The 16,811-nt window shown below is 43.0% G+C and overlaps 3 protein-coding genes across 3 annotated transcripts; 1 reads left to right on the top strand and 2 right to left on the bottom strand.

The window, feature by feature from the left end:
- Positions 1 to 116: 116 nt before the first annotated feature.
- COG8 (component of oligomeric golgi complex 8) lies at positions 117 to 6,746 on the bottom strand. The gene is made up of 5 exons (XM_004690209.2): positions 6,277 to 6,746; positions 4,946 to 5,153; positions 3,131 to 3,958; positions 1,331 to 1,499; positions 117 to 586 (listed from the first exon to the last, which is right to left on the bottom strand). The coding sequence occupies exons 1-5, from the start codon at positions 6,672 to 6,674 to the stop codon at positions 318 to 320; spliced, it is 1,872 nt and encodes a 623-aa protein (XP_004690266.1). The 5' UTR covers positions 6,675 to 6,746; the 3' UTR covers positions 117 to 317.
- Positions 6,747 to 6,887: 141 nt separating this feature from the next.
- On the top strand, positions 6,888 to 8,748 carry NIP7 (NIP7, nucleolar pre-rRNA processing protein). Its single transcript, XM_004690428.2, has 5 exons — positions 6,888 to 6,978; positions 7,096 to 7,182; positions 7,281 to 7,419; positions 7,934 to 8,074; positions 8,270 to 8,748. The coding sequence occupies exons 1-5, from the start codon at positions 6,923 to 6,925 to the stop codon at positions 8,387 to 8,389; spliced, it is 543 nt and encodes a 180-aa protein (XP_004690485.1). The 5' UTR covers positions 6,888 to 6,922; the 3' UTR covers positions 8,390 to 8,748.
- Positions 8,749 to 10,244: 1,496 nt separating this feature from the next.
- On the bottom strand, positions 10,245 to 15,080 carry TMED6 (transmembrane emp24 protein transport domain containing 6). Its single transcript, XM_004690427.2, has 4 exons — positions 14,841 to 15,080; positions 13,365 to 13,491; positions 12,129 to 12,280; positions 10,245 to 10,625 (listed from the first exon to the last, which is right to left on the bottom strand). The coding sequence occupies exons 1-4, from the start codon at positions 15,042 to 15,044 to the stop codon at positions 10,392 to 10,394; spliced, it is 717 nt and encodes a 238-aa protein (XP_004690484.1). The 5' UTR covers positions 15,045 to 15,080; the 3' UTR covers positions 10,245 to 10,391.
- Positions 15,081 to 16,811: the final 1,731 nt, after the last annotated feature.

Below are 16,811 nucleotides of genomic sequence, written 5' to 3'. Positions count from 1 at the left end.
AAGCAGACGCGTCCCGCCCCGGCCCCCGTAGCCGAGCGCTCCCGCCCCGGGCACGCCGGGAAGTGTGGTTTCCGGGCGCGCCGGCACCGCCCACAGACTGCGAGGCCGGCCTCTGGACAAGTCGATCAGCTTTATTGAATTGCACTTCTTACTGAATAGTCAACCATTCACGGGCGGACCCGGGCCTCGCCCAGTACTTTGCTCTCGTGCGCGCCCGCGCAGCTACTCCCCTGGCACCGCCCGTGCCTTGCCAGGCCTGCATCACGAGCCTCACCCAGTCTCAGCCGCTGGGCAGACTTGCCGGTCAGGGGAGGCTGTTAGGAGTCTGCACTGGGCTCGGAGGCCTGCGGTGGCTCCGCTGGATCCTCCTGCGCCTGCTCACACTCGGGGAAGGCCGCACCGCGAGAGTCGAGGCTGGGATCCTCATCGGGGAGTTCTGGCGCTGTGAGCTCTGACACCAGCCCCTTTTCATCTAGACAGAAGACCATCTCTCTCTTGGGCAGGATAAAAGCCAGAGACTCCTGGACGAAGCTCATGTTCACATGGCCAAGGTTTCCATACTTGGAGAGCTGAGTGGGTGGAATACCTGACCCAGATGGTAGGGAAAGTTAGATGGAAAAACATTTAATAAGGTTCAATACTGATGTGTCACCGAAGAAAAACATAAAACGTAGAGGTAGTAGCAGCCACAGTCATCACTTTCGAATAAAGTTAAGGTCGTCTTTGTCCCATGGGACAGGAAACTATATTGTAAATCAAGACTAGGAAGGTAATCTGATCAGAACAGTGTAAGCCACAAAGAGACCCTCAGTGGGCGGTGGCTTCCTGTCACACGGAAGGGAAAAGGACATACAACTCTTGAGAGGCATGATCACTGGCCCTCTGCCTCTGGGAAGTTGTGCCTCTCCTACCAATTGCTACCCCATCTCTGCATAGAGAGGGCACAGGATAATGAAGGCAAATTGGGAAAAATCTTTAAAACTGGATATTTCATATAAATGGAATGACAGAACCCGTGGTTCTTTTGTGACTAGCTTCTACCACTTAGTCAGATACCCACGTTCTATGATTCCATTTACATTAAATGCCCCACAAAGGCAAACCTATAGTAACAGAAAGAAGGTGAGTGGTTGCATGTGGTAGGATGGGTGAATGTTAGAAATGGGCACAAGCAATCTTTTAGGGATGATGGACGTGTTCTAAAATTGAATAGTGGAAATGGAGGCATATCTCTGTACATTTATAAGAAAACACTGAACTTTACAAAGCAGTAACTGCTTTAGCATATTAATTATATCAACAGAATAGTTTTTAAAAATCTTTTTCTTACCTAAGGTCTGTGCTATCTGAGCTGGTGGAAAGAGGACTTGGAGACAACGATTTAAATATGGAACGAGGTCTTCCAAGAAGACAGTACAGAACTGGACGAAGAGTTCTTGCTCTCCACTGGTGAAGGCAGCCTCTTCCGCACGGTGGAAGGCCAGGATTATTTTGGTTACCTAAGAGATAAGGACACCATCAATCGCTAGGGCAGTCTATCTTCATCAACAGTACATGAGACTAAGCCAAAAGGTACAGTCCTCAAGTTTCATAAGAACGGTGTTCCAAAACTGTTTTGTTTAATTTCCGAATTGTTATCAGTCTTCACAGTTCTGTCATATCACTGATGTATTTCTGACCTAAGTGGTTTCATTTCTGGCACAGTTTTGAGTCCAATACATGAATGCATGGTTCTTGATTCCCATTGAGAGGAACCAAAACTATGTTAGATCCAGGAAAATGAAGCAAAACTATAAAATGTTCCTACTAAGTAAAGCCTCTAAGATTGCAGGATGCTAAAACCATTAGTATGATAAAGGGAAAAGGAAACAAGAGCTAGATGTTCCATCTACAAATAATAGCAGTCTAGCTGACATTACAGACAGGTATCACAATGACACGGTGAGGAACACAGGCTGGTTCCTGGGGTCAAGTCCAGGCTGTGGCACACACACTTCTGTGACTTCTGAGTGTTACATAAGCACTCTGTGCCCTCTGTGCCTATTTCCTTGTCTATAAAATAGGCTACAGGACCTACATACACCTCATAGGGTTGTGAAATCAAGTCTTAGTATGTGTAAAGTATGATGAATGGTAAACAGCATGGAATAAGATCTGCGTAACTAGTAGCTAATTACTCTCTTCTGAATTGCATGGACTTTAAAAAAGCTTCAGTGCTCATGCTTTCTTGATTTTATAGAACACCAACAGGATGATATAAGATGATTTTATATCATGTGCCCCCTGGATGACAGAAATTATAAGCTGCCATCAGTTGCAAAAAGGATTCCATTATCTAAAGTTTAAATATGTAGATATTATGCACCATCCTCAGGCAGTAGTAGTAGTGTGAGTACTAGATGTTCATGTGGCAGGTGGATACTAAGAGAGCTCTGAGATTCCCGGCTCCATTGTGTAAACTCCATCCCCTGCAGGCAGTCTGTGCCTTGCTTCTAAACAAAGAAATATGGAGGAGAGAAAAAAAGATTATGGCAAAGGTGAAAGCTGTGCAGATATGACTAAGTCACTAACCAGGTGACTCTAAATTCATCAAAAAGGAGATCATCCTGGAAGGCTCTGACTTAGATAAGCCTAAAAGAAGTTTGTGCTAAAAAGACTAAAGCATGAGCTGCTTTCCTGTTGACCTTACAGGATCCAAAAGCCACCTTATGAACTGCCTGTGAATTCAGCAGGCCCCAAGGAGCTGAGGCTTCAGTCCTGTTCTGCAGGGAACAGAAATCAGCCAAGGTGAATGATTCTGAAAGGGGTCCCCCAATTCCTGGTAAAAATGTAGCTCAGTTGACACTTAACTGTATCCTGTGCCATAGAAAATGAGAAATGTTGTTTTAAGCTGCTGAGAGTTTGTTATGCAGCAGAAAAACTACTAATACACTGCTAAATGTAAGCCACTTCATGGCACGTTCTAGGTCTCCAAAAGGGAAATTAACGTGCTCAACTAGGAATACATCTAAAACCAACACTCCAGCTCCCTTAAGTCAGCAATACCACCAACACAGGGACTGGTTTATGACAAAAGTCTAGCCACATGTTACTAAAGGCAGCTCCAGCAGAGCCAAGAGTCTGTACTCGCCTTGGCAAGGGCCTGTTCTAGGGCCATGGTCACATCCTGCGCCAGGGCCACAGGGCAGCAGAGGCGGAGATCGTTGAAGGCAACCAGAATACTGTTGAGGAAGCAGGCCAGTGGTGGGAAGTCTAATAGCACCATGGGTGGCTGCAGGGTCCCCGGCTGAGCAACTGGCTCAGCTGCAGGCAAGTTACTGCTGCCCAGGATGGCTGGAGTCAAGATGAGGGTGTAGGAATTCATTTCATCCTGGAACTTCTCCACCGCTTCTTGAACTGCTTTCTGGAAAGTGCTGATGGCCACCCGCTGGAAAACAGGAGCCAACTGACCCCGGAAATCAGCCCCCACTCGGCTGAAGGACAGCCCAAAGTACATGCACTGGCCCAGCAGAGAGTCCAGGCGGCCGCCTATCCCCCGATTAAGGTCTGTCTCCAGCAACTGCAAGAATTGTGAGACTTTCTGCAGCACCCAGCCATGGAAGATGGCACTCTCGTTCACGGTGTGCTCCCCCATGGGAGGGGGCAGCAGTGGATCCTCATCTGAGAAGATGGCACGGTATTGGGTAATGATGTCAAACAGATGTACACGGCATGCCTCAATGGTTTTTGTGATGTGAAAATAGGGATCATCATTGGGGATGGCAGACAGGATGGAACGGAGCCAAGCATCTCGGGCCTGAAGAAACTTCACTCTCAGCTCAGCCTCGGTGAAGACATCCATGCGCCGCAGGAAGCCAATAACACGGAGACAGGCGGGGAGCTGAATATTGGTCCTCAGTTGTTGGATCAGCTGGCTTAGCATAAGCTGCATGGACTGGCGCACTTCATTCACAATGCCCTGTCGATAAAAGGAAGTGAGTGTCACTACCACATGAAAACACATCCTGGAGCCCATTCCATGAACAGTGAACACTGTAGACCGACATTTCCTATTCTCCTAACACACAAACTTCCTAGAGGTGGTATTTCATAGGTTCACCAGCAAAGATCTGCTTTAGTCACTTTTGCTTAAAATTCTCAAAACCCTTGGCCTCCCTGATGGCCCATCAAGGAGACCTAAGTTCAGTTCCCAGCCGGGGAGCTGACCCACATGGCCCAGCAGACCTCTCCTGTCTTATCCATTGCTTCCCTCAGCAGTGTACTTCAGTAGATCCACCTGTTCTTTGCCCACTGTCTCTGGTGAATCCACTAGCCCTCTGCACCTCTGGCTTATACCCCAGTTCTATGCAAAAATAAATTTAAAAGAAAGTTTTAAAACCCTCAGTGACTTCCCATAATAATCAATAAAATTCAAACTCTTCACAGTGGTCTACAGCCCAGTTTGGGTCTCCAGACTCACCTACTTCCTAGTTCTCTCCACTTCCTCACTACAGTCCAGTCACATATTGGCTTTTTATTTCTTAAACTCTCAACTTTCTCCTTCCTCAGCTCGGCTACGTATTATTTCTACTTTCTAGCTTGCTCACATCTTCAACTGGCTGGCTTCTTATCATCTGGAGCTCAGTTTAAATGTTCTCTCTACAGAAAGCTTTTCATGACCACTCTACCTGGAGTAGTCTCTCTCTACTTTAGTCTCTGGTTCATTTTCTTCAGGAGCTTCTCACCATCTGAAAGGATCATATTATTGGTTCTTTTTATTTACCCAGCTTACATTTGTGATGGCCAGGAGCAACGTTTTATATTCAAGTCTACCTGACTGGCAGAAACTGAAGTAAAACATGCAAGGAGTTTCCTTATGTTTTTTGCCTAAAGGTTCAGGACAGCTACAGAATTACTGATTGATTACAAGAATTTCAGTTTGAGTCCTTTCTGGGCAGTTGGCTACCTGGATGACAGGGATGGAGGAGTATTTCCTTTCCAGTCGGTGTACATAGGCTGCAAGCTCCAGGGCTTCTTCAAAATAGCTGTTCCGGACACAGGTGTCCATGAGCTGGGGGATTTCCAGGATCTCCAGGATTTCTGTGTGCCGGTTTAGAGTCAAGGTGTTCATCCGACGGTTAGAGCTGATCTCTTCAGCTTCTTTCACAAAGTTCCTAGTGACAATCAGAAGAATGTTAGTCCCTTAGTGCTTTGTACTGAAATTTAAATTACAGTTGCCAAGCACTTACTATGAACTGGGCTAGAGAGAGAATCTGATTTAGCCCTTACACTGAATCTATGTGGTAAGTACTGCTATTCTTTAATCCCAGCAAAATTAAGCAACTTGTCCAGGACAACACTAGGTGACAAAGTGATATGAATCCAGAGTGGCCCAACCTAACCAGCTGTAGCAATATACTTAGGCTTTCTGAATCTTTCATTAGTAATAGGATCCATCTTATTTTGATTAAATGAGATGTGTAAAGCACTTATCAGAATCTGACAGAGTAAATGTTCCTTTAAAAGCTTTTTTTATTGTTTTCTTAATAAAGTGCAAACTAAGCTTGAAGCTACCTTACCCAAAAATTCTCTCAGCCTTAGTTTTCTATATTTTCATTCAAGCTTAGTTGCCACCAGTTTTCATTCCTCCATATTTGCAGAGAACTACTTTATGAAAAGCACTACCTATTCCTAGGAGTGCAGAGATAGTGGAAAGGTACAAAAGCTGTTGTCTGATAGTCAGAAAGCTCAAGAAAATCCATACTTTTATCATAGAAGGGTGGAAGGAAGAATTAAAAGATAATGGATTTAGGTAGGCAGAATGTAGTTCAAAAAAGATAGTTGTTTATGATCATTTCTGCCACCTCCATATGGGACTATTTCCTTGTCAGTTTTCTATCAATGACAGTTACAAAGCAGATCACCTTATATAAAATACGTCAATATGCATGTATATTAAACTAACAATGTTAACTAGGGCAGACCCAGTTTAAGTGCTTTGCATGTATTCTCTTTATTCAGTGTTCATTACTGTCTTCTCGAGGGAGGGAAGGAGGAAGGTGCTGCTGTGTTTCAGTTCTTAGAAACTTGACTAGCTACGACTTGGCAATCACTGACCTCTTCGTGTGTCAACTTCCTCATATATAAAATGAGAGTGACAGTACCTACCTGGAAGACTGTCGTGAAGTTTAAATGGATTAATAAAATGCTCAGAGGAGCACCTGGCATATGGTAAGCCCTGTGTGTGTATGCTATTACAGTTGTTAAAAACCCCTTTAAGCGCCTGGTGCGCCACACCTGCAGCTCTGCTGGAAGCTGGGCAAGCGATCGAGCAAGCGGCCGAGTGACGCCTCCACGTTGCCAAAGAGGCCGTGGATGTGCTCCGTGCACTCGGCGCCGCGGATGAAGGTCTTGTAGTTGGCGAAGGCCAGATCGCGGGTCTGCTGCAGCAGCTGGGCCCGCTCCTCCGCCAGGCGTTCTGGCTCGCGTCGCAGCCGCTCCAGCCCAGAGCCACTCAACTCCCGGAGGTAGCGCCCCACGTCGGGCCGCTCCCGCCACTGGGCCTCCGGGAAGCGGTCCCGGAACAGCGACGCCAGGAGCCCTTCATCTTCTACCTCCCCGAGAGCCGCCGCGGCGGCTGTCGCCGTGGCCGAAGACGGAGCTGAAGACGGGATGGTCGCCGCCGCCGCCGCCATATTCCCAGCAACAGCGTCAGTTCTCTCCCGCCCCAGAGAGGGCGCTGCTTCCCATTCTTAGGCCGGAAGCAAGTAGGATGTACTTCCTTGCCTATATGAGTTTTTTTTTTTTTTTCGGCTGCCGGCGCAGGAACAAACGAGCAGCGGCTAGAGGGGCGGGTTTTGGGATTACCAGGAAGTAACGTGCGGCTGATTTCCGCTTCCGGCGGCTGAGGCACGAGGATCCGGTGCTCCAGCCCAGCGGCAAAATGCGGCCTCTGACTGAAGAGGAGACCCGTGTAATGTTTGAGAAAGTCGCAAAATAGTAAGAGCGCGCGGCGCTGGGCAGGAAGTGTGTGCGAGGGTCGGGTGTGGGCCCAGGCCGTGGCGAGTCGTCTTGGGCGCGGTCTCCACCCCTTTTCTTTTTGCTTTTTGCCTTCAGCATCGGGGAAAATCTTCAGCTGCTGGTCGACAGGCCCGACGGCACGTACTGTTTCAGGCTGCACAACGACCGGGTGTACTACGTGAGGTGAGGCTGGACCGGCTGGACGGCGTGGACTCAGACGGGGACCTGGGTCCCCCACAGCCTCCTTCGTGTGACACATAGTTCTTCCTTAACCCCTTTAGTGAGAAAATCCTGAAGTTGGCCGCCAACATCTCTGGCGACAAGTTAGTGTCGCTGGGCACCTGCTTTGGAAAATTCACTAAGACCCATAAATTCCGACTGCACGTTACAGCTCTGGATTATCTTGCACCCTATGCCAAGGTTTGTGGGGTGGTTTCCAGTCTTCATTGGCGTGGAGGAAATCAAGGATGAGCGCTTCTACAGAAGGCAGATAATTGGGCAGCTCCTCTGCCACAGAGTCCCTAATAGTGCTTGGGTCAGCGCCAGCACATGGAGTTGTTTGAAGGTCTTGCAGTTGAGGTTAAGGTTGGGGGAAGTGGAGGGGGTTGGTAGCTGTGTAGTCACTGTTCTCTCTGGCAAAGGAAAAGCCTGTGTAGACCCAGCTGAATGTGGAAAAGTAAATTAGGTGTCTATGAGGAGGAGAATAATGGGATCCTGAAAAAAAAGAAAAAGCCCTTAAACTGGGAGAAATTGCTTGTAGAGTTGAGGAAAGAATCTCTTCCTGGTAGTTCTGTTCAGGGGGCGCAAGTTTGAGAGAAAAGTGAATCTTAAAGTTCTTTGAAGAAATTAATCAGAGAGCCAGTAGCTATCTTATCTTCAGGGACAGAATCATTAGCATTTTTCCATCTCAGGCATTGAATTCTTTTTCTTTTAGTATAAAGTGTGGATAAAACCTGGAGCAGAGCAGTCCTTCCTGTATGGGAACCATGTGTTGAAATCTGGACTGGGTCGAATTACTGAAAACACTTCTCAGTACCAAGGAGTGGTGGTGTATTCCATGGCAGATATCCCTTTGGTGAGTAGAGATGGTAGCTGTTATAAAAGCCAAGTACCTTTTTGCTCAAGAAGGATGTCTGTGTGCTTGACAAACTTAAATTCTAGCACTCTTTGAATTCCTCAGAGAAGAACTTTTCATCTTTGTTAATTCCAGCCCTGATGCATACTTATTGAATGACTTGAGTGAACCAGTGTCTCTTCTTTTGAATCCCAGGGTTTTGGGGTGGCAGCAAAGTCTACACAAGACTGCAGGAAAGTAGACCCCATGGCGATTGTGGTATTTCATCAAGCAGACATTGGGGAATATGTGCGGCATGAAGAGACATTGACTTAAAACGAAGTCATCGCAAGAACTTATGGCTGTGTGGAAGGGCCTAGCTTTGTTTCCTGTGTCTGTGTGGGCAGCGCCATCATGTTGAATTTTGTCAACACTGTGACTAATTCAGGGGCTTGATTTAATATTCTCTCAATTACAGGTCAATGCAGGATGATTTCTTACTATGCAGAAATGGTTCATGAACGGGGTATCAGATTGTTGTGTTTGTGACTAAGTAGAATATTGTGTTTTATGTTTGAATCAGAGGATATCTTATTTTGCATAACAAGTTCATCCTTGGCACTGGGCACAAAAAGGGCTTATCTGTGTTATCTGTGATAACTGTTTTCCTAACTCATAAAAACCCAATGGATTTTCTTCATTATTTATTTTGTGAAAGGTAGATAATGCTATATGAGAACAGTGAGAGATGGGGGATTTTACAAATTAAATTTGACAAAAATAGTAAGAATAGTTACAGTTTTCTACACAGTAGATGCTATGTATCATGGAAGAAAATCTTGGGATTTAAATTCCAGTTCTGATAAGCTGTGTGGCCTTCGATGAGTTGTTGAAGTTTAAACCTCATTTTCTTTTTCAAAAAACAGCTTATCAGCTTATTTTCTTCCTAAGAATGGTTTTTAGAATTAGAAATCATGGTTGTAAAGCACTTAGTACAGTGCCTGGCAAATAAAGGATAAGAAATATTTTCATACTGCATATACTGTAATTGAGTATGAGAAGGTGAGTCTTAAGAGTATAATTTGGTTATGTCATTTTGGTTTTTACAAGCTGTTTCTGGACTTTGTTTTCTTGGATGGTGTGATCCCTGGCTGTAATGTTTTCATCAACTTGATTTACATGGAGAAACAAAATTTCTCTATGAACTTTTACTGGACTGGACTGGACCAAAAGCACTGAACAGACACCCTGAAATAATTCAGCTATCTATACTTCTCACTGCTCCTGAACTGTGTGTGTTTTTTTTTTTTTTTTTTATGAAAAATGTTTCATGAAGTTTTTAAAAGTACTTATAAAATAATTTCTTTAGTAGACTACTTATTTTGAATTCCAAAGGTGACTTGTCTAAAAATAAAACATTTTTAACTATAGAAAGGCAGGCTACCCACTTCTAGCTTTGTATGCAACATATAAAACTGGGTTTTATATGTTTTGTCCCACTTTTTTTCAAGTCTTCTCTCTTCCAGGTTTGTCTTGTTAAGGGTCTGTTGGATGGTGAACACTATTTTGATAACATTTAGTGTGCGTGGTTTTTGTTTTTTTGTTTTTTTTTTTTAAGATTTTCTTTGTTTATGCATACAGAACTGTGGTACAGGCCAGTGGTGCAGGTGTGTTGAAAGGATTCACCAGAGCTAGTGGACAGCAAAATAGGCAGACCGACAAAGTATACTGCTGAGGGGAGTGTTGGTCCAGCCAGTAAAGGTCTACCATGTCATGTGCATCACCTCCAGGGCTAGGGATTGAACTCACTGAAGCAGCTGCAGCTAGCTTACAGTGTTGTATTTTTACCTGCTGCCCCAGCAAGGAGGACCCATTTAGTGCGTTTTTCAGAAATACTAAAACTCATTGCTATTTTGCTTTGTAAATGAGAACATTAGACAAAAGCCTTTTTTTTTTTTTTTTTTAAGATTTATTTATGCCTTCAGAACTGGGGTACAAGCCAAGGTGCAGGGGTTTGGTAAGAGGATTCACCAGAGACCGTGGGGAACAGAACAGGCAGATCAATGAAGTACACAGCTGAGGAGAGCAGTGGGCGAGGCAGGAGAGGTGTGCTGCACCATGGGTCACCTCCAGGGCCAGGGATTGAATTCGCACTGAAGCGCTGTGGCTAGCTTGCAGTGCTGCATCCTAACCTGTTGCACCAGCAGGGAGGGCAGACAAAAGCTTTCTGACTAGAAAATTTATAATTTACAATAATTTTGCAAAGCTGATTTGACTAAAGTAAAGCTGTCACAAACATACTGCCCCAGGAGAAGAGAGCCATGGTAATTTAGTTGGCTTAACATCTTGGCTTCGTTGTGTCTGTAGTTGCTGGGACATTGAAGAGACGCTTCAAGAAATACAACTGCAGGACCCCAGAAAGAACAATGACAAGGCTCTGGGTTGTTGACCACCAGTTCACATAGTTATAGTTTGATTGGAGAAGGAAAAAGTCAGCTGTTTTCCTCATACGGGCAAAGTTGTAGTGTCGCCACATGTGAAATATGTTCTTTTGCACCTTCCGTGTACTCTCCTGTGGGACAGATGAAATAAGGGCGTCCTCCCCCACCCCATCTAGATTCACCTGGCTGTTCACCAGCATTAACCTAACTTAATCTGGAACTTGAATAACTTTTGATTTTATGATATATATTAGGTAGTTTCTAGTTGTTGAAAATGCTAGTTTTGCTGCAGATGTAAAATAATGGCCTGAGTTTTAATTTTTTAGTTTTTTAATAATGAAAAATGTCAGTGGCGAAACTAGAGGTTTCTTCTAGAGTATCTCTAGATTTTCACATTTATTCAGCATATCATTGCTATTCTGAGTAATGTCTTCTGCTCTATGTGTGAGGAAGGAAGACAGGGTCTACAAGCCTCTTTTAAAGAGCCATGCAGTAAATATTTTAGGCTTTGCAGGCTATGTATTCTGTCACAACTATGGAATTGTGCTATTGTAGCCCCAGAGTAGTGATTGACAATATGTAATTGTCAAATGATGATGGCATTGTTTACCCAAACTTTCCAAAAACAGGGAAGGAGACTATCGAGAGAATGGGAGAAAACATCTTGAATATATTTAAAAAACTTCTTACAACTCAACAATAAAAAGGTAAATATCCCAGTTCTAAAATGGGCAAATGATTTAAGTAGACATTTCTCCAAAGAAGATAAATTATCAAAAGCACATGAAAAGATGATTGATGTTATTTAGTCATTAGGGAGACAACACTCAATCCCCTGAGGCACTGTTTCACACTTGCAAGATGGCTGTATATGTTGGTAAGGATGCGGACACATTGCAACTGTTTTATCTTCTGGTGGGAATGTAACCATATGACCTGCAGTGTACCACTTATAGATAAAAATAAATGAAAATATTCACACAAAACCCTGTTTGCAGTTGTTCACAGCATTTTCCCAATAGCCCAAAATGGAAACCACCCAATGTCTAACAGCTAATGAATGGATAAAATGTAGATCTGTGTAAAATAGAATACTACTCATCCTTAACAAAGGCTTAAGTACTAAGAAGAACTCAAATTTTGTCTGCAACATGATTAGTAAAGGAAGCTAGTCACAAAGGCGACAGGCAAATTTAAGGAGTTAGAAAGTAGATGATTGCTCAGAGGATGTGGAAACAATGACTAATGGGTATGGGGTTTCTTTTGAGTTGGTAAAACTTTTGGAAATGGGTGTTGGTGATGGTCATAGAACACTAAAATACACTAAAAAATCACTGGTGTGTTCAGTTCAAATGGTGAATTAAGTGGATCCTGAATAATATATCAAAAAATATGGAATAAAACAGGCAGGGGGCCAGATTTGGTCTGTGAACTGTGATTTGCCCTCTACTGGTATACAACAAACGAATTTCAGGAGCTCCACTGTCATAAAAGTGAAAGGATTCAGATCCTCTTGCCTGTTTTGTTTCAACTCAAGTGAATCTTTACTTATTTGATACTATTCCTGTAATTCTAATCATTCCTCCAAATTTAAAATCAGCTTCTACTGATTTTCTATCCTATAAAACAGTTACCTCGATTGCATCCAGAGTATCATTCAGTTGTTTTCTTTCATTACTTTGTTTATGGTCCATTTCAGGGTCCTCATAGAAGACTCCAAAATTGAGGTATACTTGCACAGAACCAAAGTGATTTTGCTGATTTTTTAGACAAAGCTGATAAAAACCTGTAGAAATACTGAGATCATTACCAAGACTTGGTGTCCTTCCCTCTGTTGACCTCCCATTCTACCCGTTAGGTTTCTCTGGCAATAACTATTAATTTCTGATAAATAAGACACTAATCTCATCTGGAGCTTTTCTTGACTTTAGTTCTGTATCATAGAAAACATTATTGATCCCTCTTAACTATAATTTACACGTCAAGGAATTTTCTGCTTCACACTGAATTAAAATTAAGGTGTTTCCCACTTTGTATGCCATTAGAGCTTGGGGATACCATCTTTACTTTGAAACTTGGAAAAAGACTTGATACATTTGAGTAAAAGAAGGTACTGCTGGAGTAACTTCCTGAAGGGGCTGATAGTTCGGGGCATGTTCTGCTGCTGGGGGTCAACCGGGATGGTCTCTGAGAAGGGAGATTGGCACAGTTAAGGAGATGTGGCTTGTATTTGTCAGAATAATTGGAAAGTACATGTAGGGGGTCAAGAATGCTGAATATCTTGTACATGATGGATAATCTTATGCTGCTGTTACTTCCGACCAGCATTAAAACTGGTTAAAAACTGGCTGGTGCTGTCTAATGTTAATCTTGCTATGGAAGTTCTCTGGTGACTGAAGAAGCTTCATTGTGGAATACAATTTTTTTTTTTTTTTGTCATGGCCATGCATTTCATTTTGTTCTGAGTCTGCTTTTTGTTATCAGCAGCTAATAGTCTGATAATTGGAAAGAAATGCTATCCAATAATAAATTCCTTAAGTGGGATGCTGTGTTAGAAATTACTCTCTTTTTAGTTACTTTCACATAATCTCATTATCTGATATGTTGGAAATGATGAGGTGAATGTAAGCATCTGGATCCTGGTACTACAATAGTCACCTGGAGTGGACTCCTGCTTAATGTCCCCGGGCCATCAGCAGTCCTCGGGAAAATTGATTTTCGATGTTGAATGGATGGTGACTTCCTGTGTCACCATCCCTGTGTGAAAAACCAGGGCTTTTACATCTCAGTTAATAAATTTTAGTACTTGCTCATTAATTCCCCAACTTAAAAGAAACTTAATGGCTATGATAATTGTGATGAAAACAGACCTGTCTCTTGGGTAGAGAAGTTAATTTGGCCTCGAACATTCTGAGAGGTGTCTATGAGAAAACCCTGGGGCGTATGTGCAGTGGCAGTAACTTGCCGGTCGTGTGACATTCCCAGTGTCCGTTGAACCTGCCAAGACACATTAAAGGGAGAAAAGCCCCAGCTACATCACTGAGAAGCTGGCTGCATGCTAGCACCAACGTCTTGTGAACATCATCACAGGATCGTCTGACCAAACTGAGCTAGTGGCTCTCTGATTTGCCAGAATTGTTCTCCCCTCCCCCCACATAATGTGCAATATCTTTCCTTGAAATCTTTGGGTATACCTGCAAAGTTTACACCATATCCAGCACAGTGGTTCTCAGTCTGGATTTTTACTGCCCATCCCCTCCCCCCCGAGAATCTGCATTGAGATATTGATGTTAAGAAGTGGGGTGTAGGGAGGGATAGCAAAATTGAATATGCTGTCATGTTAGAAAGGGTATTGCAGGACAGTTGCTGATGGCACCCCAGTTAAGAAAACATTTCTCAGACCATGTAGCTGTCATGTGTTAGTATGTATGAGTCTGGCTGTTGAGTTCATGACTGAACTTGCTTGGTTTTGACCTCTCTGGTGGTATCCTACATTAGGGCTTCTTTGATACTTGGCAGCAAATAAATAAGGCGCTCAGTAGGTACTTGCTCTTAAGCTGGGTCTTAATAGACCCAGGCTACAGTGAGCTGACCAGCAGCTGCTGTACTAATAGAGATAAGAAAAAACAGATAAATTACTTTAAAATAAATTTTAAGTTACAGTTGGAAAGAGTAATGTCAATATCACCTTATTATGTAAATAAAAATTAGAAAGTTAACAGGTTTCCAAGATAAAGAACAAAGGAAATGAACCGCCTCTAATTTTACCATGGAACTCACCAAGCATTGTGGTGTTAGAATACAGGACAGATAAAGTACTTGATCTGTGAACAAGACCACTTTCCTAGAAGAAACGACAGACTGACCAAACAGGGATGCTTTGAGCCAGCGGTTCTCCTATTTGCTAGAACTGCCATTACAGACAGTAGAGTAAATGTTGCTCTCCCAAACCCCATAAAGTAGGGCATCTTTGAAATTTCTGGATCTACCTCCAAAGTTCATGTGACTTTTTTTTTCAACTTTGTTCCACACCCATGTTTTGATATCTGAAAATGCATTCCCTCTCTTCTCATTTCCAAACCTAAGATGATGATTAGTTCTCTAAGACAAGATGCTGTCTGTGCCAAAACTTTTAACACACTGCTATAGCCCCCAGTTGAGAAGTCAAGCCATATGTTTTTGTGATTGTCTCGAGTTTTTATGTAATTCCAGGTCAATTTCATTAACAGATAGTAAAGTCACATCCTAATAAAGATAGCCAGAACCTTGTATTCATGTAAAATGTTGACCCATATTACAAAAGGAAAAAAAATTCCCAGTGTGGCCACAGGAGCCCAAATACCCACCTCATAACTGAAATACATGTATCCCGTCTGGTGGGCAAATTGCCAAAAACATTCTACGCCTCCTGGAGGGATCATGATGGCAAAGTCATATCGATTGGCTCCATGGAAGAGTGGCTGATCCCCAGAACCTTCTGTCTTCTGGCTCCTTGCAGAGATCACTAGATTCAGAACCAGCAGTTCAGCCCAAAAGAACAGAGAGGACATGCTGCTTTCTGGGGACTCCCCTGTAAGTAAACTATTTGCAGCTAGTAGAACCAGGTAGTTCAGACAACCACCTAGGTAATCATTAACTGCACGAATCACATTTAGGCCAGTTTCAGGGCCATGCATAGATATTCCAGAATAGAACTAGCATAATACTCATACTTGGCTCATAGATACCAGATAGAATGTACTCAGAAGAGGTATTTAAATTCTTTGGGCTTATTTTTCAGTTCTGTTTCTTGAGAATAACATTGGGTAGATGTATTAACAAACAACTGTCTGAATATACTTGAAAAGTTAGCTGGAAGGATTTTTCTCACTTTCTCATGTTTAATTGCTAGAAGACACCTATTGTTCTTATGTCACACATAGGACAACATGTGATTTCAACAGACTTCTGCCCAGTGCTACAACTTTGAGGGCAAAATCACAACTTGGAAATGTGTGCAAAATTTTAATGGATGAGTAAACAAGACAATGGTCAGACCTCTCCACTTATAGTCCTCCTTGTTCTGCTACCTAGCACCTGTTAATTCATCTAGAGTGATCCAAAACCCATCTAAAGACTACTGAATTGCTCAAATTTCTTTATTTTCTTGTATCCCTGACTTCTTCAGCATCCAGAGGAAGGTTCATTGAACACCCACTCACTTCATGGCCAGCACTGAGTTAAGGGATTTACTTACCTGCATCTTATTCCACAACAGCCCTGCTAGTGAAGTACCATTGCCCACAGTGTTACAGATAAGGAGAAGACACTTTCAAACATCCCAGGAACTGGATCCACTGTCTAGCAAGCACAACTGGCAGAGGTGGGGCTGAGGGCCTCACATTCTTAACCTGCCGCGCCAATGTTTCTATGAGTCATGGAGTTCTGACAATGTATAAATGGTTTTATTTCATCCATATCAAAACTTATATTAGTACCTCCTACCTCAGAATTCACTGTATTGTTAATTTCAAGTAGCTAACACTTTGCCACAAGCTGAGAGAGAACACACTTTCATAATTGTGATCATTTCTAGTAAAGGCCAGAAAACATCACAGCACTCTGGAAACACAATTGCTCTCTTGCTTCAGAGAAGGTTGCAAGCTGGGGACTGTTTTTTAGTACACAGCAGCACACTCAACCTGAGTGCCACCAGGTTGGCCAATCATGATCAGTGACTTAGATTCAGCAAAACATCAGTTACAGTGTGCTTCAACAGTTCTACAAAAGCTGTAGTCACAGTATTACATTTGTATACATTTCAGTGACACTACAAGAACACAAAAATTATATGAACTCTGTTTTTAAATCTGAGAAACAGTGGTTAGGATAGTGTGCTTCTCTATATGCAACACAGTGTTGCCCTTCTATTAAGGAGAGAATAGCTTGGAATACCACAACTAGCTGCAACCAGAAGGTGGCTGGATCAAGAGGATCAAGTTCTCACCTCACTGAAGTTTCATTTCTACTTAACAACAACAAAAAAAACCCCAGCAAACCCAAACATAGTTATAGCCGTAAAGCTGTACAAAATTTCCAATTTAGAGCTACAGGGTGCATTTTAGAATTCTACTATTTTACACCTTGCCTTTCAAGGGATAATTTTTCTTTCTCCAGAAGTATGGGATGTGAAGAGGTAGACAAATCAAGAGGGATCTTCCACAACTTTTCTACACTGCTTCCAAAGTTTCTTCAGTGTTGCCTTTGGATGACCTCAAATTCTGAACATAGTCAACGTGGCTCATAAAAGCCTCTTCAACATTATGTTACCTCCACCT

This window comes from Condylura cristata, unplaced genomic scaffold (assembly GCF_000260355.1).
Source record: "Condylura cristata isolate star-nosed mole 26May11 unplaced genomic scaffold, ConCri1.0 scaffold00028, whole genome shotgun sequence".
NCBI lineage: Eukaryota > Metazoa > Chordata > Mammalia > Eulipotyphla > Talpidae > Condylura > Condylura cristata.
The sequence above is the reverse complement of the archived record's forward strand: the minus strand, read 5'-3'. Positions and strand labels throughout refer to the sequence as shown.

Bases quoted from the DNA above. Each gene is read 5' to 3' on its own strand.
- NIP7 (XM_004690428.2), top strand. From the start codon at position 6,923: ATGCGGCCTCTGACTGAAGAGGAGACCCGTGTAATGTTTGAGAAAGTC. The intron at 6,979-7,095 runs GTAAGAGCGCGC...TTTTGCCTTCAG, and splicing joins TTTGAGAAAGTCGCAAAATA to CATCGGGGAAAATCTTCAGC. The intron at 8,075-8,269 runs GTGAGTAGAGAT...TTTGAATCCCAG, and splicing joins CCATGGCAGATATCCCTTTG to GGTTTTGGGGTGGCAGCAAA.
- TMED6 (XM_004690427.2), bottom strand. From the start codon at position 15,044: ATGTCCTCTCTGTTCTTTTGGGCTGAACTGCTGGTTCTGAATCTAGTG. The intron at 13,492-14,840 runs GTGGGTATTTGG...GTGTCTTGGCAG, and splicing joins ACATGTATTTCAGTTATGAG to GTTCAACGGACACTGGGAAT. The intron at 12,281-13,364 runs GTCTGTTTTCAT...GTATTTCTACAG, and splicing joins CTTCTCTACCCAAGAGACAG to GTTTTTATCAGCTTTGTCTA.
- COG8 (XM_004690209.2), bottom strand. From the start codon at position 6,674: ATGGCGGCGGCGGCGGCGACCATCCCGTCTTCAGCTCCGTCTTCGGCC. The intron at 1,500-3,130 runs GCGAGTACAGAC...CTTATCTCTTAG, and splicing joins TAGAACAGGCCCTTGCCAAG to GTAACCAAAATAATCCTGGC. The intron at 587-1,330 runs GTAAGAAAAAGA...CATCTGGGTCAG, and splicing joins TCAGATAGCACAGACCTTAG to GTATTCCACCCACTCAGCTC.